The sequence below is a fragment of the Cervus elaphus genome, chromosome 19 (genome assembly GCF_910594005.1).
Source record: "Cervus elaphus chromosome 19, mCerEla1.1, whole genome shotgun sequence".
Classification (NCBI taxonomy): Eukaryota; Metazoa; Chordata; class Mammalia; order Artiodactyla; family Cervidae; genus Cervus; species Cervus elaphus.
In genome coordinates this window covers 9,607,454-9,633,880 of record NC_057833.1, presented here as the reverse complement: position 1 = coordinate 9,633,880, position 26,427 = coordinate 9,607,454, and the positions used below count along the sequence as shown (strand labels likewise).

Sequence of the window (26,427 nt, the reverse complement as noted above, 5' to 3'; positions counted from 1 at the left end):
ATAATATTTGTGAAAGCCAGATCAGCTGTTTGTAGACTCATGGAGCTTAGAGGAAAATGCATTTTGAGGGAAGTAGGATAATCAGCGATACTCGGTGAGCCTCTGAAGTCACACAGCTAGTTAGTGACAGAACCCGAAGCAGAGCTCTTTTTGCCAGCCCTCCTTCTGCCCCTAAACCCAGACCAGCTGTGTCATCCAGCCCAGCAACGGGCTGTCTCAGGACTCACTGTGTACCAAGTCCCCAGATATGTCTTGGGTCTGTGCTGACAACTAAGCATACCCAGTACTTCTGCTCTGATGGTTTTAGGAAATCTCCCTTTTCCTTCCTTTGACAGAAGCATTACCTGCATTATTTGGCACCTTTTCCACATAGAAATGAAATTGTTTTCAGAAACGAATCCCTTTCAGCCACACAGCTTTACTCTGATCTGTGGAAGCTGGCAAGAAATCAATTCACATTTTTTGTGTAGCTTTTGGCTGAAAAGATTCTATTGTAGAGGAGCTGAACTTTTTTTTTTTTTTGGCCCACTAATGCAGAGTTTGTTGATCAGTGTCCCAGAATAGATGTGTTTACAAAAGAGCGCAAGTGATATTTTTGTGTGTCCTCGGTACAGACATGGCCATGAGCCTGTGTGAGAGACTGTCTCAAGGTGACCTTTAGAGCAGAGAATGAGCAGAGCCCCAGGTGTGCTTATTACTGTTGGAGGGGATTTTGCTTCTTGGCCTTTCAGAGATCAGAGCTAGGAAATACATGCACACACACACAAACATATAAATACGTACACATATACTTGTGTCTCTGTGTATATGATTTTGTTTACATTTTGTATTTGCTTTGTTTGCACTCCTCTCATTCTTATTGATTTAATTTTGAGCACATAGGATGCTACAAGAGGTGTCCCTCCTTTCTTTACCCTCATCACTCAATTCTCTTCCACCCTGATAGGTAACCACCTTCACTGTTTTCTGGGTTACCCTTCCTGTATTTCTTTTTGTAATGATGAACAATATTTATGTATCTAAAAATTCATATGATTTTTATTACACAAGAAGTAGCATACCATAAATTATATATGCTTGTTTATACTTTGCCTTTTTCACTTATAATTTTAATGTATATAAATTATATCTCAAAGCTATTAAAAAGTCACCGTCAGGTGGCCTGTATGGCATTCCTAACACAATGTGATTTTCTCTGATTTGACCTTGGCTTAAAGAATTAAACCCATTTGGATGCTGTGTAGACGAGGTGGAAATGTTGGGAATCTCCCCTCAAATGATTCTATTATGATACTTTACATCGGAAGTGTGTTTTTTAACAGCATTTTCTGCTTGAGGGACTTAGTGAACTGATAACCCCTAAAGAAATTTACTTAATATTTTAAACTGACTGTGGCAGAAATGATTGATTTAATCCCTCTAAAGAGTTGAATTCTAAAGGACCTTATAGACCGCTTTGCTACGCCTTTTATTTTACAGATGAGACTCAGAGAGCTTTAAAACTCTAATTATGTAATAAAGTTAGAAATGCAGTCCTCGACTCATCTGTTCTCCTCTTTAAATATTTATACTATTCTGTTAGGCAGTGATTAAAATGATAATTATTAAGACTCTGTAGAAACATGGAAAGCTGTTTATAATACAAATGAAAAAAACAGCAGCATGCCAAATGGCTTAGTATCATGATTGCAACCAATAAGACAAATTTGTGTTCATATTGAGGTCTGGAGCATAACAGACAAAAATAGTATGTGTGTTATGTAACGGGTTAAAGGGCATTTCTCCCTTAATGTTCTCGAACATTGCGGCATTGTATCCAACTAAACTTCTTTTCTAAAAATATTAAGGCTACCACAGGGAGAATGTGAGATCAAAGAGGTTGTTGGTAGCTGCCTGAATCTGTCACCTGAATTTGCACTTTCCCCAGATACTTTCCAGCACTGGAAATGTGTGATGAGGTTCTATTCCCCTATGCCTCTGACACTCTTCCATTGTTTACCCGCCCCTGGAATTTTGCCTTTATTCCCTTGTTTCTCACCCTGTTTTATGGAATCTACTGACCCAGCATGGCTGGCAAATGACTTTTATAGCAGGTAGTAACTGCTGTTACCTATCTCAACTGAACGCAGAACATAAAGAAATTATGCTGACCCTTAAGTAATTTAGGGCTTCCCTGGGGGCTCAGATGGTAAAGAATCTGCCTGCAATGCAGGAGACCTGAGTTTGATTCCTGGGTCAGGAAGGTCCCCTGGAGGAGGACATGATGACCCACTCTAATATTCTTGCCTGCAGAATTCCATGGACAGGGGAACCTGGAAGGCTAAATACAGTCCATGGGGTTGCAAATAGCTGGGCATGACTGAGCGACTAATACTTAAGTAATTGAGATAGCACTGGAATAATATTTTGTCTCTAAGATGGGTGATTATTACCCAGTAGAATGAGTTCCAAAGGTTGAGGGTGCTCCTTCTCTGGTTAGCTGTACAACTCCAAAGGACCGTCTCCTATCAGGTTTGAAGGATGGAGCGAGAAGTTTAGATGACTTTCAATCTGGTTAAAAAACAATTTCAGAAATTAGAGCACTCATTCGTGGATTTGCCTATCGTGTGGCTCCGATGCCTGAAAAGTAGCCAGAAAGAAAAGAGAGTTCTGCGCCGTGATGAGCCTGCCTCAGTTCGTTGTGACTTTGGACCCTGCCCTCTGTAAGAATTCTATTTCTAGTCAGAGTCGCCACATCAGCTTAAATGTCATCTAAATGCAAGTTCACTAGACTTGTTTTTTTCAGGTTGACTCTAACAATATGTTTTTATGTGTGTGTGTGCTAGAGAACATCACAGAGAAAGCATAAAGCAGCTACATAAACAATTTAAGCAGCCCTTTGTTTCAGACCGTAGCTCTGCCAAGAACGTTTGGATCATATATACTAGTTCACGGCAGTGGATAATGCTAGGGTTTCAGCCCATGACTGAGCTAGTGCGATAAACGTGAAGCTAGTGAATATTTAATATACAATTCAAATACACTCCCTCTCTAAGGGTTTGGGTCTCATTTTCTAAAATGTTTGGGTTTCTTTGGACGATGCTTGCTAAGTGGCACATGGTGTTAGCTCAACTAACTGATTAAACTTTTATGTCACTGTGCTCTTCCTGTTAAAAAGTTGAGAATATTATCAATAATGGTTTTATTTCAGGGATAAGAAATGGGACTGTGAAAAGTCCAGGGAAATATGAGGCAGAGTGAGCAGAGCAGAGGGCACTGTGTCTGATGTATAGACAGTCCTTCCTGCAGGTCTACAGTCCTCGCTTTAGATCTTTGGTGATAGTTAAATCAACTTTCTGTTCTGGCATAAACAGTTTATTTTATTCTGCTTTCCCAAGCAGACATCTTCCTGAATTATATCTTTTATATATCTTCTCCTTTGCTTAGAAATATCTAGTGAATCTATTTTTGCCATTGTATTTAAATCTTAGGTCAGGTGTTCCTACCTCTGTACATCTAGTCTTATCTGACCCAAAAAATCAAATATCCTGTTATAATTGCCTTTTAGGACACTGCACCAAAGACAGCGAGCCATCCTTTCCTATTTTCTGATAACACCCATGCTCTTTCCTGTCCTCAAGGCTCCACCGACACTGTTTTATTACCACATTCTCCCTGTCCCCACACACTGTATTCTCTTTTTGCTATGGACTGCTGTGTATTTTTGTCATGGCATTTATTTTTTAAAATATCAATAATAAAACTGTAATAATAGCTACCATTTATAGTGTTTATTTTGTGCTAGGCACGGCTTTCGGTACCTTACATATTCATGTAACTCATTCAGTCTTCAACAACACATCAAGGGGTAAGTAACATTATTCCCATTTTATAGACAAAAACATGGAGGCATGTTGTTGTTCAGTTGCTGAACAAGTCATGTCCAACTCTTTTGCGCCCCCATGAACTGCAGCACGCCAGGCTCTTCTGTCTTCCACTATCTCCCGGGGTGTGCTCAGATTCATGTTCCCTGAATCTGTGATGCTATCTAACCATCTCATCTTCTGCTGCTCCCTTCTTCTGCCTTCAATCTTTCTGGTCATCAGGGTTTTTTCCAGTGAGTCGGTTCTTCACATCAGGTGGCCAAAGTATTGGAGCTTCAGCATCTGTCCTTCCAATGATATTCAGGGTTGATTTCCTTTAGGATTGACTGGTTTGATCTTGCAGTCCAAGGGACTCTCAAGAATCTTCTCTAGCACCACAAAAAAATTGAAAGCATCAATTCTTCAGTGCTCAGCCTTCTTTGTGGTCCAACTCTTGCATCTGTACATGACTACTGGAAAAAGCATAGCTTTGACTAGACAGACCTTTGTCCGCAAAGGGATGTCTTTGCTTTTTAATATGCTGTCTAGGTTTGTCGTAGCTTTCCTTCCCAAAAGCAAGTGTCTTTTAGTTTCATGGCTGCAGTTATCATCTGCAGTGATTTTTGGAGCCCAAGAAAAGAAAATCTGTCACTGTTTCCACCTTTTCCTCATCTGTTTGCCATGAAGTGATGGGATTGGATGCTATGATCTTAGTTTTTTGTATGTTGAGTTTTAGGCCAGCTTTTTCACTCTCCTCTTTCACCTTCAACAAGAGGCTCTTTAGTTTCTCTTCACTTTGTGCCATTAGGGTGGTGTCATCTGCATATCTGAGGTTGTTGATATTTGTCCTGGCAATCTTGATTCTAGCTTGTGATTCATCCAGTCTAGCATTTCACATGATGTACTCTGCATACAATTTAAATAAGCAGGGTTATAATACACAGCCTTAACATACTCCCTTCCCAGTTTGGAACCAATCAGTTGTTTGGTGTCTGGTTCTAACTATTGCTTCTTGACCTGCATACAGGTTTCTCAGGAAGCAGATGAAGTGGTCTGGTATTGCTATCCCTTTCAGAATTTTCCACAGTTTGTTATGATCCACACAAAGGCTTTAGCATAGTCAATGAAGCAGAAGTAGTTGTTTTTTGGGAATTCTCTTGCTTTTTCTGTGATCTAATGGATGTTGGCAATTTGATCTCTGGTTCCTCAGCCTCTTTGAAACTCAGCTAACACATCCGTAAGTTCTTGCTTCATGTACTGCTGACACTTAGGTTGAAGGATTTTGAGTATAACCTCACTAGCATGTGAGATGAGCATCATTGTACAGTAGTTGGAATATTCTTTGGCATTGCCCTTCTTTGGGATTGGAATGAAAACTTACCATTTCCAGTCCTGTGGCCACTGCTGTGTTTTCCAAATTTGCTGGCATACTGAGTGTAGCATTTTCGTAGCATCATCTTTTCAGATTTGAAATAGCTCAGCTGGAATTCCATCACCTCCACTAGCTTTGTTCATGGTAATGCTTCCTAAGGTTCCCTTGATTTCACACTCCAGGATGTCCAGCTGTAGGTGAGTTACCATACCATTGTGATTATATAGGTCATCAAGACCTTTCTTGTACAGTTCTTCTCTGTATTCTTGCCACCTCTTCTTAATATCTTCTGCTGCTTATGGGTCCATATTGTTTCTACCCTTTATTGTGCCCATCCTTGCATGAAATGTTCCCTTTGTATCTCTAATTTTCTTGAAGAGATCTCTAGTCTTTCCCATTCTATTATTTTTCTCTGTTTCTTTGCATTGTTCATGTAAGAAGGCCTTCTTATCTGTTGTTGCTATTCTCTGGAACTCTGCTTTAAGTTGGGTATATCTTTCCCTTTCTCCCTTGGCTTTCACTTCTCTTCTTTTCTCAGCTATTTGTAAGGCCTCCTCAGACAACCACTTTGCCTTGTTGCATTTCTTTTTCTTGGGGATGGTTTTGGTCACCACCTCCTGTACAAAGTTATGAACCTCCATCCATAGTTCTTCAGACACTCTGTCTACCAGATCTCATCCCTTGAATCTATTCACCACCTCTACTGTATAATCATAAAGGATTTGATTTAGGTCATACCTGAATGGTCTACTGCTTTCCCCTACTTCACTTTAAGTCTGAATTGTAAAAAGGAGCTTGTGATTTGAGCCACAGTCAGCTCCAGGTCTTGTTTTTACTTATTGTGTTGAGCTTCTCCATCTTTGCCTACAAAGAATATTATCAGTCTGATTTCAGTACTGACCATCTGGTGATGGCCACGTGTAGAGTTGTCTCTTGTGTTGTTGGAAGAGGGTGTTTGCTATGACAAATACCCTTGACAAACTCTGTTAGCCTTTGCCCTGCTTCATTTTGTACTCCAAGGCCAAACTAACCTGTTATTCCTGGTATCTCTTTGACTTCCTACTTTTGCATTCCAATCTCCTATGCTGAAAAGGACATCTTTTTTTTTTTTTTTTTGGTGTTCTAGAAGGTGTTGTTGGTCTTCATAGAAATGGTCAATTTCAGCTTCTTCAGCACTAGTGGTTGGGGCATAGACTTGGATTACTGTGATGTTGAATGGTTTGCCTTAGAAACAAACAGATCATTCTCTCATTTTTGAGATTACACCCAAGTACTGCATTTCGGACTCTATTTTTTTTTTACTATGAAGTCTACTCCATTTGTTTTAAGAATAGTAAATATAATGACATCTGAATTAAATTTGCCCATTCCTGTCCATTTTAGTTTACTGATTCCCAAGATGTTGATGTTCACTCTTGCCATCTCCTGCTTGACCACGTCCCATTTACCTTGATTCATGGACCTAACATTCTAGGTTCCTATGCGATATTGTTCATTACAGCATTGGATTTTACTTTCACCACCAGGCACATCCCTAACTGAGAGTCATTCCTGCTTTGGCCCAGCCTCTTCATTCTTTCTGGAGCTATTAGGAATTGCCCTCTGCTGTTTTCCAGTAGCATATTGGACACCTTCTGACCTGGAGGACCCATCTTCTGACATCGTATCTTTTTGTCTTTTCATACTGTCCATGGGGTTCTCTGTGGCAAGAAAGCTGGAGGGCTGCCATTAACTCTTCCAGTGGACCGCAGTTTGTCAGAACTCTCCACTGTGACTCTTCCATCTTGGGTGGCCTTGTGCAACACGGCTCATAGCTTCATTGAGTTACCCTCACCCCTTTGCTGTGACGAGGCTGCAATTCATGAAGGGGCATGGAGGCATTGAGGGGTAAAATAATGAGCCTCAGCTCATACAAGCAAGTGGAAGATTTGGAATTCTGTCCCAGGCTGTCTGGATTCAAATTGTATTCTTAACCACAGTTCTAAACTACTGTTTGTAAGTTATCTTTTTAGAGGTTTCATTCTTTTAAAATTTAACTCTTTAAGTCAAAGTTTCCTTATTCTCTGCTTTGCCTCGTTATATAACCCTGTGCCTGGGGCAGGAAGTGATTCTGTGAATATCTGTTTATTGATGTGACCTGATGTCAGAGGTCAAAGAAATTCTAATAGATTTTTCTTGGAGTTTTGACTTGCTTGGTTAGACTTGATGATTTTATCTTGACAAACTGACTGTTTTCTGTTCTCCCTCTAACTGTTGGTATGAGACGGTCAGGGTGACTGTCAAGAATTTAAATCCATGACATTTACTACCTAAATGAATGGTGCTAAGTGGTGGGTAAATTTACTAATGTGTGTGAAATCAAATCTTAAATTTTGTTCTGTGCTTCAAAGTAAACATTTTAAATTTGCATGTTTTTTTCTTAAGCAGTATTTTATTACTTGCATATTTGATATGTCAGATCAAAGGAGTAAGAGCAACCTGTACTTCACCTTTCTTGCAATATCAAGTCCTAGAAATAGAAAAGGCTCTTCATGGAGGAAATGGTCAAAGTTGGTTATGTTAAAGTTACTTTGAGATCTCTGTGCATACTGTGTTAAGCTCTGGGATCAAATTCTTTCCTATTTAATACAATGACAAGTTAGCCAAAGAAGCTGAAGTCTAACATTGGAGTTTTGTTTACCATGTTTCTTTTATCTAACAGCATGCTGCTTGATAAGGTAGGTGCTCAGAGCTAGAAGTTTCTGGTTCTCTGATGGTTATATCTGTGCCTGTGTGTTAGTGAAACAGAAGCAGTTTCTGGCTGATGCAATGAGAAAAGGGCATTTGGAAGAATATTGGATAACTTGGAGAACCAAGGGGGAAAACTGAATAATTTGCCAGCTTTAGGAAGGGTAACTGTGACAGTTGTAACATCTCAAATGTCCACCCAGGAGCATCTCTGAAGTTTTGGCCTCTGAGATGACTGAGTTCCGTTTTGAAATGACTGAGCACTGAATGGAACTCAGGACTTCTGTTTCTTGGAAGGGAGCCAGATTCGCTGTCCGCTTAAGCCCATTTCTTTCTTGGGATGGTTGACAGGTCACCGTAGGCACATAAGATGGGAAAATAAGTATTTCCAAAGGAAATGTGGGTACTATTAACAAAGAAAAGGAAACGGGCATCAACAAAAGATGCTCACTGCCATCAAGTTTCATTTCAAAGCAGAGAGTTTAAATGAAAGCATTACCTTGGATAATAACTGAGTTGGATTTTACCTGAGTTCAATCACCAAGTTATTTCTCTACTTAGAAAATCCTGGCAGCCAAATTCCTTAACAAATATTTTATATTTGTGTAAACTTGATTTTTTTTCTGACCGCATTTTGAAATGTTGACTTAGCTGTTTTCAAGAATACACAAAATTATAATATGAACCCATATGCAACTTCAGCAATTGTTGAAACATTTTGCCATTCATGTTTTTGTTAATTGCATTTGGAAGCATTAGCATAAGATGATTTTATAGTTGGCTGTGTAAAAGCTCACGAGATTTAACGTAAAGTCTGAAAGTTGCTTAATGAGGGTATATTCAAGTATCAAATTATTATTGGTCTTATACCAAAAAGCATGTTGCCAGTTAGAAAAAATGATACTCTGTTCATTGGTCATGCATTGTTTATCTAGAAGTAGAATTTTATTTCCATCAGTGAGGGTTTTTTCTGGCTTAAGCCTGATAAATCAATTCTTTAACAACTCTGTTTTCAGGTTACCTCTTCTAAATTTGTCTTCTGGCTCTTGGAGGCTTTAGGGTGTGAATCAGAGGTTTCATTTAGCAATGGCTCTGAACAGCAGGATGCACATGGATTGTGTGAGAACTGATGGTGCTCCAATCTCCTTGCAGTTGAAAGATGCATGAGCGTAATGCAGTCTGGGACACAGATGATCAAGCTGAAGCGTGGGACCAAGGGGCTTGTCCGGCTCTTTTACCTGGATGAACACCGGACCCGCCTCCGATGGAGACCCTCTAGGAAGAGTGAGAAGGCAAAAAGTAAGACTAGCTTTTGAATTCTTGACTTGACTTGACCCAGTTAACACATGGCTTCTATTGGGTGGGCTCTGTGGAAGTTTTAGCTTGGTGAAGCTTTCATATTTTTACAAGTTTTAGGGGGTCAGTGTTTAGAGAATGTGCAGAGACAGAATAAGTGATGACCATTTTTGCTTTTGTTAATTCATCAAGAACTTTAAATCCATAAAAAGTTTTCTTATCCACTAGTGCTGTTGAAGGTAATATTTATCCTATGTTGAAGACATGTTGTATTTAGTTGGGATATGAGGTTTTATAGCTTGAGGCCTTTTATTTTCCTATAAAAAAGTGAAGGAAGTCATAAATTCAACAGGATTAAACTGTTTTGACATATTCTGTGCACAATTAACTGATGAATGGATTAACAAAATGGTTTTAATGATATCAAATAAAATACCTTTGATCTGCCTCCTCCATAAAGCCTCTCTCCCAATCCTAAGCTCAGTTTCAAGTCCATGCTGAGTGCCCTGGAGCATCTCTCTCATCTGCTCCTTCCTCCTGTTTTCACATGGACCTCCTTCATCCAGGGTCTCTCTCTTTCTGGTGGCCTCTGCAAAATCTCCTAACCAAGCTCCATTTGCTAGTTTCTTCTGCACTGACCAGTGAAGATGCCTTCCTCTGCATGTCACAGATGACCTCCACTAAGTTAGGCTTATGTGATATACAAATTTATTCTCACTTAACAAGAAACCCGGAGACTGGCTGGCTCCAACTGTGGGACGTTGAGCCTCTAGTTCTGTCTCTCTGAGCACTCTTGGCTCTCTCGCTTCTGCGCTGACATTGTAACTGAGGCAGCAGCAACGTGGCTTCACAGCTGATCGGCTTCAAGAAGATGCAGAAAAGGGACCTTCTCTTCCAGTGCTTCCTTTTCAAGAGGGAAGAGCCCCGTTCCACACCCTTCCCTCACAATTTGCACAACAAATGCACAGAATGCATGTCTCCTTGGTTAAAGTGGGTTATGTTCCCACACCTAAAGCCATCATAGGAGACAGGAGTGCGGCCACCCCAGTGGCTTAGCCGCACGGGAACTTGCCCTGCGATGGTCGGAGGCTCATTTCCCCATGAGTGGAAAGAAAGAAAAATTGGGACTTGCCATTAAGGCAGAACAGAGGCATGGATGGTATATATGGGCAATCAGTAAGATTAAAACTTTCTGATTCATGTCCCCAAACAGGCAAGTGAACAAACAGAACACAGTGTTTAATCCAAAGTAATCGTCTCTGCAAGTGTTCCCCTGACCTGAACCTGCCGTGTTGCTCCACCACCTAAAAATGCTAATCTCTGCCCTGTCATTCCAGCTCCTCATAATCTAGCCTCTCCCTGCCTTCCAGCGTTGTCTCCCGTTACTCTCCTGAGCTTTTCAGTCCAGCATCTCTGGAGTGGGACTGATGTTTCTATATCTTTATACCTCTTTTCCCTGATCGGCCATCTTGTTTTCCCCTCCACCTCTCAAGCCCCGCTCTGCCTTCACCCTTATAGCTCTCTCTCTATGAATCCAAATCACATTTAGCTATGCTATTTGGTTGCCATCAAATGTTTTTTCCCTTCAATTTTTAACTGCTGTCATTATGCATATTGTAACACATCAGAGTCGGCTCTAGGTCTTTGTATGTTTTCCTTGCATAAATGTATAAACTATACCTCTGATATATTCACATCCCCCTTTCCTACCAGTCTTCTTGCCCTGCTGGGCTTGTCTGTCTTCCTATCATAAATTTTAACGCTTCCTGACCCAGTGCCTGGGAGGGTATTGTCTGAGTGCCCAGGAGGGTAAAGCAGTACCTGGAGAAGGTTACTAGCAGGAAATGATAAAGCTTGTATTGCACATCTGGGCTTTTCAATTGTCTGGACAATTCACAGACAATTCTATTTTTAAATCTTAAGATGATTTTACTTTTCTTAATCTGCACACACATCTTCACCTCCCAGGTAACTGTGCACTCTCCTCGCTTTCCTCACAGTCCTTATTGACTCCATTTACAAAGTCACCGAGGGTCGGCAGTCTGAGATATTCCACAGACAGGCTGAGGGGAACTTTGACCCCAGCTGCTGCTTCACCATCTACCATGGCAACCACATGGAGTCCCTGGACCTCATCACCTCCAACCCCGAGGAGGCCCGCACCTGGATCACAGGCCTCAAGTACCTCATGGCTGGCATCAGTGATGAAGATTCCCTTGCCAAAAGGCAGAGGACCCACGACCAATATCCTCCCTAGAACTTTGATTCTGCACTCTGTATGTGTCTGTGTGTCTGTATGTGGATTAGACTATACTTTCCCCCATAATTTTGAGGCTTAAACCCACTTTCCTTGCTTTTTTTTTCTTTACCCTTAGCACCTTTCTGCCCCCTCCTCACCCCACCCCAAGTAAACAAATGTGTAGAACATGTAGAAACTTAAGCTTACGTGAACTCAGGAGCAGACTTTTTTGGAGGAGACTAGATTTAGCTTCATAATCTGCTAGGTCTCCAAATGCAGCGTAAAGTTTCCTAAGAGAGATGAAGTGACGAGCAAAATGCTTATTTGAGTTAGAGGAAATCCCACTTTGTTATAGAATCAGTCTAGTTTAACAAACACCTTTTTTTTTTTCGTTTTCAAATTCATAAATTTTATCACAAACTTCCTAGGCGGTGCAGTGGTAAAAAATCCACCTGCCAATGCAGGAGATACAGGAGACGCAAGTTTGATCCCTGGGTCAGGTAGGTCCCCTGGAGAAGGAAATGGCAACCCGCTCCAGTGTTCTTGCCTGGAAAATTCCATGGATAGAGAAGCCTGGTGGCTACTGTGCACGGGGTCATAGAGAGTCAGTCACGACTGAGCAACCGAGCACATACATATTACAGAACCCTTTTCTGAGTCCCAATTATATACCAGCTGTTAAGCTCTTTCCTGCTTTTTCTCTCGTCTTAATTTACAGTTTGGAATCTGAACTGACTGATCCTCAAGGGGAAGTTATTTTTTACTTATTTATATTTACCCTGTCTAAATCGTTCAAGAAACTGGAGTTTCTTGATTAAAATTCTGATTCTCGTTCTTGATTAAGCCCATTCTTTGGTCCTGCAGCGCTGACAGGATAAATGATTAATGTGCTTCATCTGCAGGTACCTTTTCTGCTGGGACCACCTGGACACGTGACATGCATGGCCTTTCTGGCCTCAGTTTCCTTATCTGTAAAGTGAGGGTGTTAGACTCATTGACTGCTTTGGCTCCCTTCTTCACATTTTGAATGGTCTTAAAATACGTGTTTCCCCCTCCCCCTGTAGGAATTAGTACTACTTTCTTGCTGTCATTGGAATGTGCACCCTAATTTTTTTCCAGAGTAGTGGTAAATTTGTGCTGCTTGAATCCTCACCCAGGGTACTGTTGAAGCAGGGTGGAAATATTCAACCCATGAAAGGATGTTGACAGTGCAAAGGTCTAAGCTCATGAGCCATGATGTTTTCACCAATATTCACAGCATGCAGGTAAATCCAATTGGGATTCAAAAGTGAACAAAACATAAACATAACGATTAACTTTGTATGCTTTCTTCTGTTAGTTTGGTTCTTAACTCTTTTACATTTGACAAAACACCAAATAATGAGTGCTTTCTGGTGCAAGCCACAGAACCATACTAACAGTGCCTCAGACAATAAAGATAATTCATTTTCTCATGAACAAGAGACCTGAGGTAGAGTTAATTCAGTGGCTCATTAATGTCATTAGCAGAGATCTAGGTTCTGCCGTTCTCACCGTTTTGGCTTGGTCCATTAACTGGCTACGCTTTGGTCAAAGAGAACTGCAACAGCTCCAAACACAGAGAAACCCTGCCCAGAGGGAGCAGAGTTTCTTCTCATAAACCTCCCCCTCCTTTTTTTTTTCTTTTAGGAGTAAAGAACTTACCAGGAGTTTCACAGAAGACTACCTCTCATCATTGGCCAGAAATGCTGTTGTGGGCCCATTTCTAAGCCAACTCTGACAAGAGGAATTAACGTAATTGGACTTTGATCTCAGGACCCTTTTTGTATTTTTAGAACCTGAAGACTCCAAAGAGTTTTTATGTGGGCTCCATCTACTTGTATTCGTCATATTAGAAATTAAATCTGAGAATTAAAAAAAGAGCTCATTAAAAATTATAATAAACTATTACATATAAACATTTTTATGGAAAGTAACTTTTTCAAAGCAAAACAAATTTGTAAGAAGGGAGGTCTTGCTTTACTCTTCTGCAAGTCTTTTAAGGTTTTCTATATGTAAGATTGCATCATCTGTAAACACATAATTTTACTTCTTCCCTTCTGATTTGGATGCCTTTTATTTATTTTTCTTGCCTAGTTGCTCTTGCTAGAACTTCCAGTACTTTGTTGAGCAGAAGTGGTGAAGGCAGGCATTCTTGTCTTGTTCCTAATCTTAGAGGGAAAGCTTTTAGTCTCTAACTATTGAGTATAATATTTGCTGTGTTTTTTTCACATGTCAGTTTTATTATGTTTGGATAGGTTTCTTCTATTCCTATTTTGTTGAGTGTTTTTATCATGAAAGGGTGTTGAATTTTGTCAAATGCTTTTTCTGCATCAATTGAGATGATTGTGGTTTTTCTCTTCATTATGTTGATGCAGCATATAACATTGATCAATTCTCATGTGTTGAATCATCCTTGTATTCAGGAATAAATCGCACTTGGTCATGGTGTGTAATCCTATTAAGATGCTGCTGAATTGTATTTGCTAGTATAGCTGACCCTTGAACAATGTAGGAGTTGGGGTGCAGACCTCTTGAGCAGCTGAAAATCTGAGTATAACTTTATAGTTGGCCCTCTGTATTGAGGTTCTGTATCTGTGGATTCAATCAGCTGCAGTGCATGTAGTACTGTAGTACTTATTTATTGGAAAAAAAAATCCACATATAAGTGAACCCACATAGTTCCCACCCATGGTGTTCAAGGGTCAATTGTGTTTTGTTGAGGGTTTTTCCTTCAGTGTAAATAAGAGATAATGGGCTGTAGTTTTCTTATAGTGTCTTTCTCTGCCTTTGGTATCAGGGTAATGCTGTCCTCATAGAATGAGGTAGAAAGTGTTTCCTGTACTTTAATTTTTGGGGAAAAATTTGACAATTTGTTGTTTGTCGTTCTTTAAATATGTGGTAGAATTGACCAGAGAAACCATCAAGTCTAGAGATTTTCTTTCTTGAGAGATTTTTGACTACTGATTCCGTCTCCTTACTAGTTATAGATTTATTCAGATTTTTCTATTTCTTTGTGATTTAGTCTTGGTAGTTTTTATATTTCTAGGGATTTGTCCATTTCATCTAGGTTATCCAATTTTTTGGTGTACAATTGCTTATAGTGGTGTCTTATAGTCCTTTATGTTTCTGTAGAATCAGTAACAATGTCCCCACTTTCATTTCTGATTTTAGTACCCTGGGTCTTTTTTTTTTTTTTTTCTCTTTGTCTAACTAAAGATTTGTTGATTTTTATTAATCTTTTTGGAAAAAAAATACTTTTGATTTCACTGATTTTTTTTCTCAGTTGTTTTCCCACTTCGTATCTGTTCTTGTCTTTCTTATTTTCTTCTTTCTGCTATCGTTTTAAATCTATTGAGACTTCATTGGTGGCCTAAAATGTAATCTATCCTGAAACTGTCCCATACACCCTTGAGAAGAATGTGTATGCTATTACTGTTGGGTAAAGTGTCACATATGTCTGTTAGATCTAGTTGATTTACTGTGTTGTTTAAATTCATTTCCTTAGGCCTGTCTGGTTGTTCTATCCGTTATTGTGAGTGCAGTCTCCAGGTATAACTGTAAAACTCTTCCTCTCTTCAGTTTTCTCAGTTTTTGCTTTATTTATTTTGATGGTCTGTCATTAGATAGATGCATGTTTATAATTGTTATATCTTCTTGTTGTATTGAGACTTCTATTAATATATAATAACAGTCTCTTACAGCCTGTTTTGATTTAAAGTCTATTGTTTGATGTTAGTATAGCCACCCCTGCTCTCTTTTGGTTATGATTTGCATCGAATATCTTTTCTCATCCTTTCGTTTTCAATCTGTTTGTGTCTTTGGATCTCAAGTGAGTTTCCTGTAGACAGCATATAGTTCAGTCAGGAGTTTTTTTTTTTTTTTTTTAATTTTACTATTTTATTTGTGAAAAAACTACAAGCAGAATTCATAAATAGACATTTCTATTTAAAGCAGGAAAATGATAAAGTGGCTTCTAATAACACAGTCGTGCACATGCCAGTAACAGGAATATATTAACATCTTTTATTTGCTAGACAAAGAGAAGTGTCCAATATAAATTTCCCCCAAACATTTAAGACCTGTGAATTTCTGTCGGTCAGGAGTTTTAATCTATCCTGTCAGTCTGCCTTTTGGGGAGTTTAATTGATTTACATGGAAATAATTATTGATAAGGATTAATATATTGTTCTATTTGTTTTCTTTATGCCTTACGTCTTTTTCTGATCTCTTATTTCTTGAATAATAAGAATAATAAGAGACCATCTTCTTTTTATGTGGGTTTTTTTTTCTTTTTTGGTTGCAAAATAAATTCCTTCATTGTTTCCTTTTATGTAAATTCTATAACTGTCTTGTGGTTATCTTGAGGATTACATTTAATGTTCTACAGTTATAATACTCTAGTTTCAATTTATACTACTTTAGATGAGTAGTTTTTTGAACCTGATTTGTTTGTTCATGTTTACTAGCAGTATAAAGTTTTCATATTTGAGTTAATTGGCAGCTGAAGAATTGCATATTTTGAAAATATGCTATCTGGAAAGTGAGCGTACCCTAGAATCACACAGAGGAACTATTTTATAAGAAATATAGAATAGTTGCTGTTTGTGTCAGTGAGGAAAGAAAAAGAAACAGGAAATTAATGAATAATGAAGAGGAAGCTGGTGTCAAAAATAGATAAATTTATGTTGAGTCAGAGAACCATTCTCATAGAGATTTGTCAGAGTTTGATAGGGGTTTAGATACTGTCTTACTATCAGAATGACATCCCTGATTAGATGTACATTTAATTACATTAATTGGGGAGAACAGAGCTGAGAAGTTCATTATTATTACATTTCAATTAGACCTAAAAATTTCAACCGTGAATGAATACTGAGAATAATGAGTCTTAACTGATTGCATGGATACAATCCATCCAGTGTAAAGTGAAATTCGGGTTATTTCTGCAGCATGGCCATGTTGGATGGAGGTAGGTATGGTCCCTCTGTCTATCAGAAGCAGCACAGTGCTGTGGTTAACGGCTGAGGCTGGCGCTGCCCTGTCTGGGGTCCAGCTCCAAGGCTGCCATGTACCGTGTATCTGGAGGAGTTACTTAAACTCTTTTGCTTCAGAGCCTTGAACATGGTGATGATGATAATGATGGTGCCCACCCTGTCTCACTGTGTGACCATCAAATGAGTTGGTTCTACACAAAGTGCTTTGAATGCTCTCTGGCTCATATTAAGCATTTTATAAATACTAGCTGCTGCTGTTATTGCTAGAGAGGGATAAGGATTGGCGGACTTTTTGCTTTTCCTACACAGATAGATCGACATCTAAAAATACAGTGTCCACAGCATACAAAGATGCTGCTGCTTAGGCACTTAGCCTCACCATATTCCTCCATCAGATCTCCTCTGTGATTTCTCCACCTTACCTCTTGATGCCACTAGGGAAATTATTACCTCTAGAAGATTCCAGGTAGTCCTTTATGGATGTTGTCAACTGAAGCCTTACACCTTCCCTATAAATTTGGAGTTCTGCTTGTAGGGCAAATCTGGCCCTCCCTGTAACGTGGCCTCCTGAGCTAAGAATGGGTTTTCTATGGCTGAAAAAAAATCAAAAGAAGAATAAAATCTTTTGACACTTAAGTTTTATGAAATTCAGAGTTCAGCATCCTTAAATTTTATTGAAACACAACCATGCCAATTCATTTATGTATTGCCTGTGGTAGCAGAGTTGGGTAGTTGCAGCTGAGGCCAAATAGCCTGCAAAACCTAAAATATATGCTATGAGGCCCTCTGCAGGGGCCTGTTTACCTTCCCCTGAACTAAACAATACTGTTCAATGCTTTACATTCTCCTGAAGTTTTTTGATTAAAAAATACTAGGCCAGAACTTTTCATTCAGTTTTTACTCTCCTGGTTTTTCTTTGTAAAATTGTTATTTCTTTTCTTAAATGTATCATGTGTTGGCTATGAATCATTAATTCAGGGATTTCTTGGGCGCTCATGTGTTAATTATGAAGGACAACTTTGGGGTATCAGAATACTTTTACCTGCAGTTGTATCTTATACATTTGTATACTGTTACTGAGAGAATGGTGTTTCTTTCATAGAATCTTAGAGTTGGAAGGGGCTTCAAGGTCATCTAGTTGTGCTCACTGACATTATAGATGAAGAAATGGAAACCCCAGGAGGTAATATAAGTGACCCACTGTCATAGGGCCAGGTCAGAATGAAGTCAGAACTAGTGTGTATTACTTGTCTGAGTCTACTTCTGTTTCTGTCTTACCAACCCTAGATCCCTTAAACCAACAGTCCAGGCCAGCTCGTGTGTTGACACTGAAGGCCTTACAGACACAGGCTCATCCACAAGGTTTGTTTCTGCAGAATATTCGTGCTTAGGGTTTGTTTGTCCTGCTTCTTCTCTGGAGAAGTCTTTAAGGTGCTTTGGTAAAGAAGTTTAGCATCGAAGGATGAAAATACAGCTGTCCTTGGACTCATTTAATCATTTCTTTGAATTCTGACCAAATATTTTATGGGGCACAGAGCAGTGTTCATGGTCAAAAGAAATAAAGCTCGTGCAATGGGCACTGTATGCCCAGAAAACAGAAACGATGAGATTCAGGTTCTAACTAGTAATTGGTCCAAGTGTTTTACTCTTGATTCTTCAGTTATTTCTCCCCCTGGGTCCTGGGTTACCCTTTAACTTCCAGGTATCATATATAATGAGGTCCTGCCTGAACTCTATGAGGAACAATTGAATTTGAAAGAACCGGGCTGGTTATTCTCAAATGTTATAAAGGGAACAAGATGTGAAACAGATATTTACAGTTGAAAATCACTTCTGATTAGGAGAAATAAGACTTTCATATTTTATTTTCTTTCTAAGGCATAATTTCCTATGATCATAATTTGAATTACCTAAAAATATAAATGTTCTGAGTTACTACTAAGAGGTCAGTTAATATTTTGACTTAAATGAAAATCTCTCTGTCTGAGGTCACCTACTTGATGAATATTTTTCATTGACCGCTTCCTTTGACCTACTCCCACCTTCATTCATTTCTTCTTCATTATCCTTTGAATTTTGAAGCTGAGTTTGGTTTTCTTTTCTTTCTTTCTTCTTTTTTTAAAAGATTTTTTGATGCGGACCATTTTTTTTTTTTTTAAGGTTTTTTTTCTTTTTTTTTTTTTATGTTGTTGTTCAATAGCTAATTCATGTCTATTTGCAACCCCATAAACTGCAGCACACCAGGCTTCCCTGTCCTTCACTATCTCCTTGAGTTACTCAAACTCACGTCCATTGAGTCAGTGATGCCATCCAACCATCTCATCCTTTGTCACTCCTTTCTCCTTTTGCCCTCAGTCTTTCCCAGTGTCAGGGTCTTTTCCAATGAGTCATTTCTTCACATCAGGTGGCCAAAGTATTGGAGCTTCAGCATCAATCCTTCCAATGAATATTCAGGACTGATTTCCTTTAGGATGGACTGGTTGGATCTCCTTGCAATCCAAGGGACTCTCAAGAGTCTTCTCCAACACCACAGTTCAAAAGCATCAATTCTTAGGCACTCAGTTTTCTTTATAGTCTAACTCTCACATCCATACATGGAGAAGGTGACTGTGGTTTTCATTCTGTCTGCCCTCTGATGGAGAAGGATAAGAGGCTTATGGAAGTTTCCTGATGGAAGATACTGACTGAGGGTGAAACTGGGTCTTGTTCTGATGGGCGGGGCCGTGCTCAGTAAATCTTTAATCTAATTTTCTGTTGATGGGTGGGGCTGTGTTCCCTCCCTGTTATTTGACTTGAGGCCAAACTATGGTGAGGATAATGAAGATAATGGCGACCTCCTTCTAAAGGTCCCGTGCATGCACTGCTGCACTCAGGGCCCCAACCCTGCAGTGGGCCACCACCGACCCACGCCTCCATGGGAGACGCCTGGACTCTCACAGGCAAGTCTGGCAGTCTCTTGTGGGGTCACTGCCCCTTTCTCCTGGGTCCTGGTACACCCAAGGTTCTGTTTGTGCCCTCCAAGAGTCTGTTTCCCCAGTCCTGTGTAAGTTCTGGTGGCTCTATGGTGGGGCTAATGGCGACCTCCTCCAAGAGGGCTTATGCCATAACCAGGTCTGCTGCACCCAGAGCCCCTGACCCTGCGGCAGCCCACCGCTGACCCATCCCTGCACGGGAGATGCTCAAACACAGCTGTCTCATTCTCTGCGGGGTCTCTGGGTCCTGGTGGGCACGAGGTTTGCTTGAGACCTTTAAGCGTCTGGTGGGTATGGAGTTTGATTCTAACTGGGATTTTGCCCCTCCTACCATCTTGCTGGCACTTTTCCTTAGAGATATAGGGTTGACCAAAAACTTCATTTGGATTTTTCCATAAGATGTTATAGAAAAACCTGACCAGACTTTTTTGGCCAACCCAATAAATAAGCGTCCTGGGTGATATGATTTGACCCTCATTTCCCAGTGAAGGGAATCACCTCCTGTGTCCTCCTCTTACCATCCTTATTGTTATTGTCACTATCAGTAACTCACTAAGCGCCTGTGGATTGTGGGGTCTCTTCAAAAGAATTTCTTCTCAAGTTTGGTGTTAATGATCAATGTCCTTGTGCATATTCTGTGAAAGTGGTTTTTATTTTGATGACAGTGTAAGTGGCAAGTGTTTCCTTGACTTTTCTGCAAGTGGGTGAAGCAGACCTTTGAGGAAGCTGATAAAAATGGCGATGGATTATTGAACATTGAAGAGATACACCAATTGATGCACAAACTAAATGTCAATCTGCCCCGAAGAAAAGTCAGACAAATGTTTCAGGTATGTTTTCACAATGGGATTGACCTTACATAAAATACACTTTGGAGGGTAATGGTATACTGAGATATTTCAAAAGGCTATTTTGTCTTGCTGAAAGCTAATATTACCTGCTGTCTATCATTTTGTTTTTCTTTGAAGACACAGGCATTTTATTTCATCAAAGAAAACTTCCCAAACGTAACATGCATCCACAATTTCACTTCCTAAAGTATGTTGTTGTTGCCGTTTTCAGAGTGATTATAAGCACTTTATTTAGTTAAGTTGCTCAGTCATGTCCGACTCTTTGCGACCCCGTGGACTATAGCCCACCCGGCTCCTCCATCCATGGGATTCTCCAGGCAAGAATACTGGAGTGGGTTGCCATAAGCACTTTACCTGACAGTTAAATAATGGGGTAAATGGGATGAAGTCCCTTGGAGAGGATAAGATCTCATCTATCAACCTCACGGTCTGTTATGAGGATCAGAATAAAGACTAAATAGTGTGAAAAAATAGCACTTGTGGAACTCCTGAAGAGCCCTCTGTTTTGTTTCAGAGGAGTTGAGGATTTTAGAATCCATAAGATTTAGAAGTGCTGTATCACTCCTGCCATTTAGGGAGCTCTCCAGAAGTTCACTCCACTGCTTGTTGGTATTAGATGAGATGTTCTTTCCCCGTTTGAAAGTCCTGGAGGAAAATTCTTAGACCCAAATTTATCTTGTGTTCCCCAGGTGGGATTGTTCTCAGCCTTCTGTCTAAGATGCTGAAGTGAGTTCTATTAAGTTAAGACTGGTGCAAAGACAGTGTTCAATTACTAGTAATTACTAGAACATTAATTTTGGAAAGGCTTTTATTTGAAAATAAGTCATAGACATAATCCATGTGTTGTAGTAATTTGCTAAGTGAGTAGGTAGTTCATATTTTTAATGTGTAAAATTAAGTCAGAGGGTTATGTTTTACGGTTAATGCGTTTTGCCCCCTTTGTTTTCTGACCTCATGTTATCAGAGGTGGCAAGGGCGGAAACAACATGAGGGATGGGTTGCAACAGTGAATGGAAGATGGAGGCTGGCTTTGATCCGTGACCTCTGACACTGTCACATCCTGTGGTCCTGTCCTTGGAAGCTGGAGATAGTTTGCGCTGTGGGAACTTGGTCCCACTGCGCTGAAGAGAAAGGAAAGAAAAGAAAGGAATGAGACACACTAAAAGGAACTAGAGATGGAGAGAGGGACTTTGGAGGTGAACTGAGTTGTCACAGAGTAAACTGTAAACAACATGGAAAGGTTCGCCATGTTCCTGGCACTTCCTGTGACATCTAACTTTCATCCTATTGTGAGCCCCATCTCCCATCTGTTCCTTTTCATAGATGTTCATCAGTAAATACTGGAGAGAGAGCCCTGATTAAATCAGAGAGAGCACACTTTTAGAGGGGGGCAAAGTCTATACCTGCAAAAATAATGATCTGGGGAGTACTTTTTGGAAGTAAGAGAAGTAACATAAAATTTTGACCTATTTTTCCTTCTGTAGTTTTAATCCTCTTCAGTTACCTTTTGTCTCTAATGCACAAGTATTTTGAGGATAAACCACGAAATGTTTATGTCAAAAGTCTTGTAAGTTCAAAGTTAATACTTCGGAGAAGTTGTTTTTCCCCAAACTTTAAAATTCTTATGTTTTGTATTGGGGTATAGCCAATTAACAATATTGTGGTAGTTTCAGGTGAAGAGTGAAGGGACTCAGCCATACATATACATATATCCACTTTTCCCCAAACCCTCCTCCCATCCAAGCAGCATATAATATTGACCAGAGTTCCATGTGCTATGAAGTAGGTTCTTTTTTGTTATCCATTACAAATATAGCAGTGTGTACATGACTTTTCCAAAGTCCCTAACTATCCCTTCCCCCCAGCAACCATAAGTTCATTTTCTAAATCTGTGATTCTCTTTGTTTTGTAAGTTCATTTGTATCATTTCTTTTTAGATACCACATATAAGGGGCATCATATGATATTTTTCCTTCTGTGTCTGACTTCACTCAATATGACACTCTCTATATGCCATGCTACTGCAAATGGCATTATTTCATTCTTTTTAATGGCCGAGTAATATTCCATTGTTTATATGTACCACATCTTCTTTACTCAGTCCTCTGTTGGATATTCAGGTTGCTTCCATGTCTTAGCTATTTTAAACAGTGCTGCAATGAACATTGGGGTGCATGTATCCTTTTGGATCATGTTTTTCTCTGGATATATGCCCAGGAGGGGGATTGCAAAGTCATGTGGTAGCTCAATTTTTAATTTTTTAAGGAACCTTAAATACTGCTCTCCATAGCGGCTGCACCTATTTACATTCCCACCTACAGTGTAGGAAGATTCCCTTCTACTTTGTAGATGTTTTAAGAAAGCATTAAGGTCTCTTTTTGTGACCTTGAATTTAAAGATTGAAAGACTTCTTAAGCAAGAAGTGACTGGAGAAGTAGCTGGGCTTCTAGTGTAAATGTAGATTTTTTCTACCATGGATTTTGCATGTAGCTCAGGGATCTGAGTAATGGAAACAAGTAATGGGAACAAGGATCTTAGTATTATTTTAAGGAGCATACTCTTTTCTTTCTTTCTTTCTTTCTTTTGTTTTACTGAATTACTGGTAAACACATTAAATCCTTCCTGGAATTTTCTTTGCCTTCTTGTTGCAGTGCAAGATTCAACTGATTTTTAAAAAGTAATCTGTTAGGGTATGGATAGCTTCTTTTTAAGTCTTTGAGGCTATTGCTTAAAACCTCAGAGTGGTACTGTTCCTAATGATTTAGGCATTTTCAAGGAAATCTTGAAAAATGTATCATCTCTCTATCCAGGGTTATATGTTTTGAAAAAAACTACAGCAGAAATATGAAGATTAGACCTACTTTCTTAGGATGCAAAGACTATAGCCAAGAGCGTCAAACACCAAAATTGTTGGTATTCTGTAGATCAATCTATCACTGCTTTTAAAATGACAGAAGGAAACAGTAATCAGCCTCAAAAAGAAACTGTGTGATGTAAATATGGGTCTAAATGTTTGTTTGTAGTTGACGCAAAATTAGCAGAGTTTAGAAAGATATATTTTTATACACACTTCGGCTTTCAAAGCTATGTTTAAAACCACATACCAGCTGACTGTATGTCACAAAGTCTATGTATTTCAAAATGCCATTCACCCCCTGTCAGTTTTTGTTTGGTTTTACAACTGTGTTCACTTAGAATAGAGATTATGTAAGTGGATTGGTTATTTATTATATGTTCCCAGCAGTTTTATGGTTTTATGACAAATTCAGCCAGTCAGAAGGCAGGTACGTGGTAAAAGATCCTTGCTCAATAATTACTAGGAGCAAATAATTTCAACTAGAGATAAGTGCAAATGGATTTTTCAGGCAGGGAGGAACCAATGATGCTGCTGGCTATAAGAGCAATAAGCTATCTATGTAGAATTAAGAGATTCTTTTATAGGTAAAAATTATATTTGATTGAATCACAGTTTAGAAGCTGATCAGAGACTAGTATTTTCATCATATATCGAATGTATTTTCTCTTTTGCTTATGATTAATCTTCTCCAAGATTTCTTTTATTAGTTTTGTCAAAAGACCAGCTTTTGGCTTAATTGCTCACCTTTGATGTTATATCTTCTCATTTTCTGTTTCGCTTAGCTTTCTTCTTTTGTTTATAATTTATTTCCTTCTATTTTCCTTGGCTTAACTTTTTAATAGCTTTTGGAGTTGAATTGTTACCTCATCTGATTTTAATTTACCTTGCTTTCTAATAAGCTGAAAACTTCAAGTTCCCCTCTAACTACTGCTTTAATGTCATCACACAAGTTTTAATATGTGGTACATGTGTTTCCTTCTGTTTAATTTCCTATTTAGAAATGGGTTGTTTCCAGGCAAAGTTTTTTAAGCTTTCTTTGTTGCTTTATAAATCTATTGTGGTCAGAGAAATTAGTTTTTATAAAGTTGATTCTTTATAATTTGAAACATTATTGTGGCCTAATGTATAGTCAATTTTTGAATTGATCCATGTGTTCTTGAAAAGAACATGTTTACCATTTGCAAAATGGATATTAGCTTTTTATTGTAAATATTATTTCCTGCTCCTCAATTTCCTATTTCAAACTCTTACTGCTTTATTTTTTCTATGCCTCTTTCAGGAAGCTGATACAGATGAGAATCAGGGGACTCTGACTTTTGAAGAATTCTGTGTGTTTTACAAAATGATGTCTTTGAGACGGGACCTTTATCTGTTGCTTTTGAGCTACAGTGACAAGAAAGATCATCTAACTGTAGAAGAACTGGCCCAGTTTTTGAAGGTGGAACAAAAGGTATCATTAGACTGTTGAACTGAATGCTTACTTAAAAATACTTGTGAAAGATACATGGCTTTCTCTTGGGCCTGAGTGTAGGTGTATTTAAATTTAAGTTAGAGGGGTAAATATCACAATTCCAAAAAAAATCTTATCTATGAGGTTTTAAAAATGTGTTCCCGGCAGCTTTAGAGAAATTGAATTAGTAAATTGAACACATACATAATTTTTAACCTTAAATATGCATACTTTCCCACAGAGTGGTGACTACTGTCTCATGTGTTTCCTTTTAGGTACTATAGTAATATTTTCTTTACGTTAGTAATATAGCTAGGTATTTATTAATGATGACATAGTTCTTTTTAAAAATTATTTATTTGGCTGTATTAGGACTTAGTTGCAGCATGTGGGATCTAGTTCCCTGATTGGGGATCAAACCTGGGCTCCCAGCATTGGGAGCATGGCATCTGAGCCCCTGGACCACAAGAGAAGTCTCCTATGATGTAATTCTTTTCTTTTTTTTAGTTGGAAGATGATTCCTTTACATTGTTGTCTTGGTTTCTGCCATACAACAGTGTGAGTCAGCCCTAAGTATACACATGTCTCCTCCCGTGTGAACCTCCCTCCCACCCCCAGCCCATCTCGGTTGTCACAGAACACCAGTTGAGCTCCCTGTGTTATATAGCAACTTCCCATTAGCTCTCTGTTTTACATATGGTAACGTACATGTTTCAATGCTACTCTCTCAATTGATCACACCCTCTCCTCTCCCCACTGGATCCACAGGTCTATTCTTATGTCCCCGTCTCTATTCTTGCCCTGCAAATAGGTTCTTCAGTACCATTTTTTCTCGATTCCATATATATGCTTTAATACACGATATTTGTTTTTCTTTGATTTCCTTCACTCTGAATAATAGGCTCTAGATTCATTCACCTACAACTGACTCAAATTTATTCCGTTTTATGGCCAAGTAATATTCCATTGTATATATGTACCACAAGTTCTTTATCCATTTATCTGCCTTATGACATAATTCTTAACTAGCAAAATAGTACTTCGTTGGTAAATATCTTCCCTCACACCTTGCCCTATGCATCTCTTCCATGTGGCTGTTTCTGAGTTGTATACTTTATAATAAACTGGTAATGGTAACTAAAGCACCTTTCTGAGTTCTGTAAGTCATTCTCATAAATCTTAGAAACTGAGTCACTGGAACTGACAAAGACTTTCTCCTTAACTAAACAAACTCTAGGCAGGCTCTTTGGAGCCATTTTTTCTACTGTGTTCCATCCTTTGGCCTTGCCTTTAAGAATCCAGTTGTAACAATAATTAAAAGTTGGTTTAACCAGAATCTTTATCCTTGACATCTAGTCACCTTCGATGTCTGATAAAATTCCTCATCTACTACTATTCCCCAGGTGATATTTGATCACCTTGGCTTTTGTTTCAGGAAGAATCCTATTAGGTTGGGTTAGCCCAAATCCCCACTTCTGCCTGGTGTTTCTTCCACTGATCCCTACCTTGCTCCTTGGCTGTAAATACCTCAGTTCAGTTCAGTTCAGTCACTCAGTCGTGTCCAACTCTTTGTGACCCCAAGAGTCATAGCATGCCAGGCCTCCCTGTCCATCACCAACTCCTGGAGTTTACCCAAACTCATGTCCATTGAGTTGGTGATGCCATCCAACCATCTCATCCTCTGTCCTCCCCTTCTCCTTCTGCCCTCAATCTTTCCCAGCATCAGGGTCTTTTCAAATGAGTCAGCTCTTCGCATCAGGTGGCCAAAGTACTGGAGTTTCAGCTTCAACATCAGTCCTTCCAATG

The 26,427-nt window shown here is 39.2% G+C and overlaps 1 protein-coding gene across 3 annotated transcripts in view; it reads left to right on the top strand.

Moving 5' to 3' along the window:
• PLCH1 (phospholipase C eta 1) overlaps nt 1-26,427 on the top strand; it is a 227,659-nt gene that overhangs the window by 118,354 nt on the left and 82,878 nt on the right. For all 3 annotated transcript variants that reach the window (XM_043875364.1, XM_043875363.1, XM_043875362.1), the window contains exons 3-6: nt 9,094-9,240; nt 11,238-11,481; nt 20,164-20,293; nt 24,451-24,621. In XM_043875364.1, coding sequence (XP_043731299.1) covers nt 9,094-9,240; nt 11,238-11,481; nt 20,164-20,293; nt 24,451-24,621 — 692 coding nt within the window. The remainder of the gene's footprint in view (nt 1-9,093; nt 9,241-11,237; nt 11,482-20,163; nt 20,294-24,450; nt 24,622-26,427) is intronic.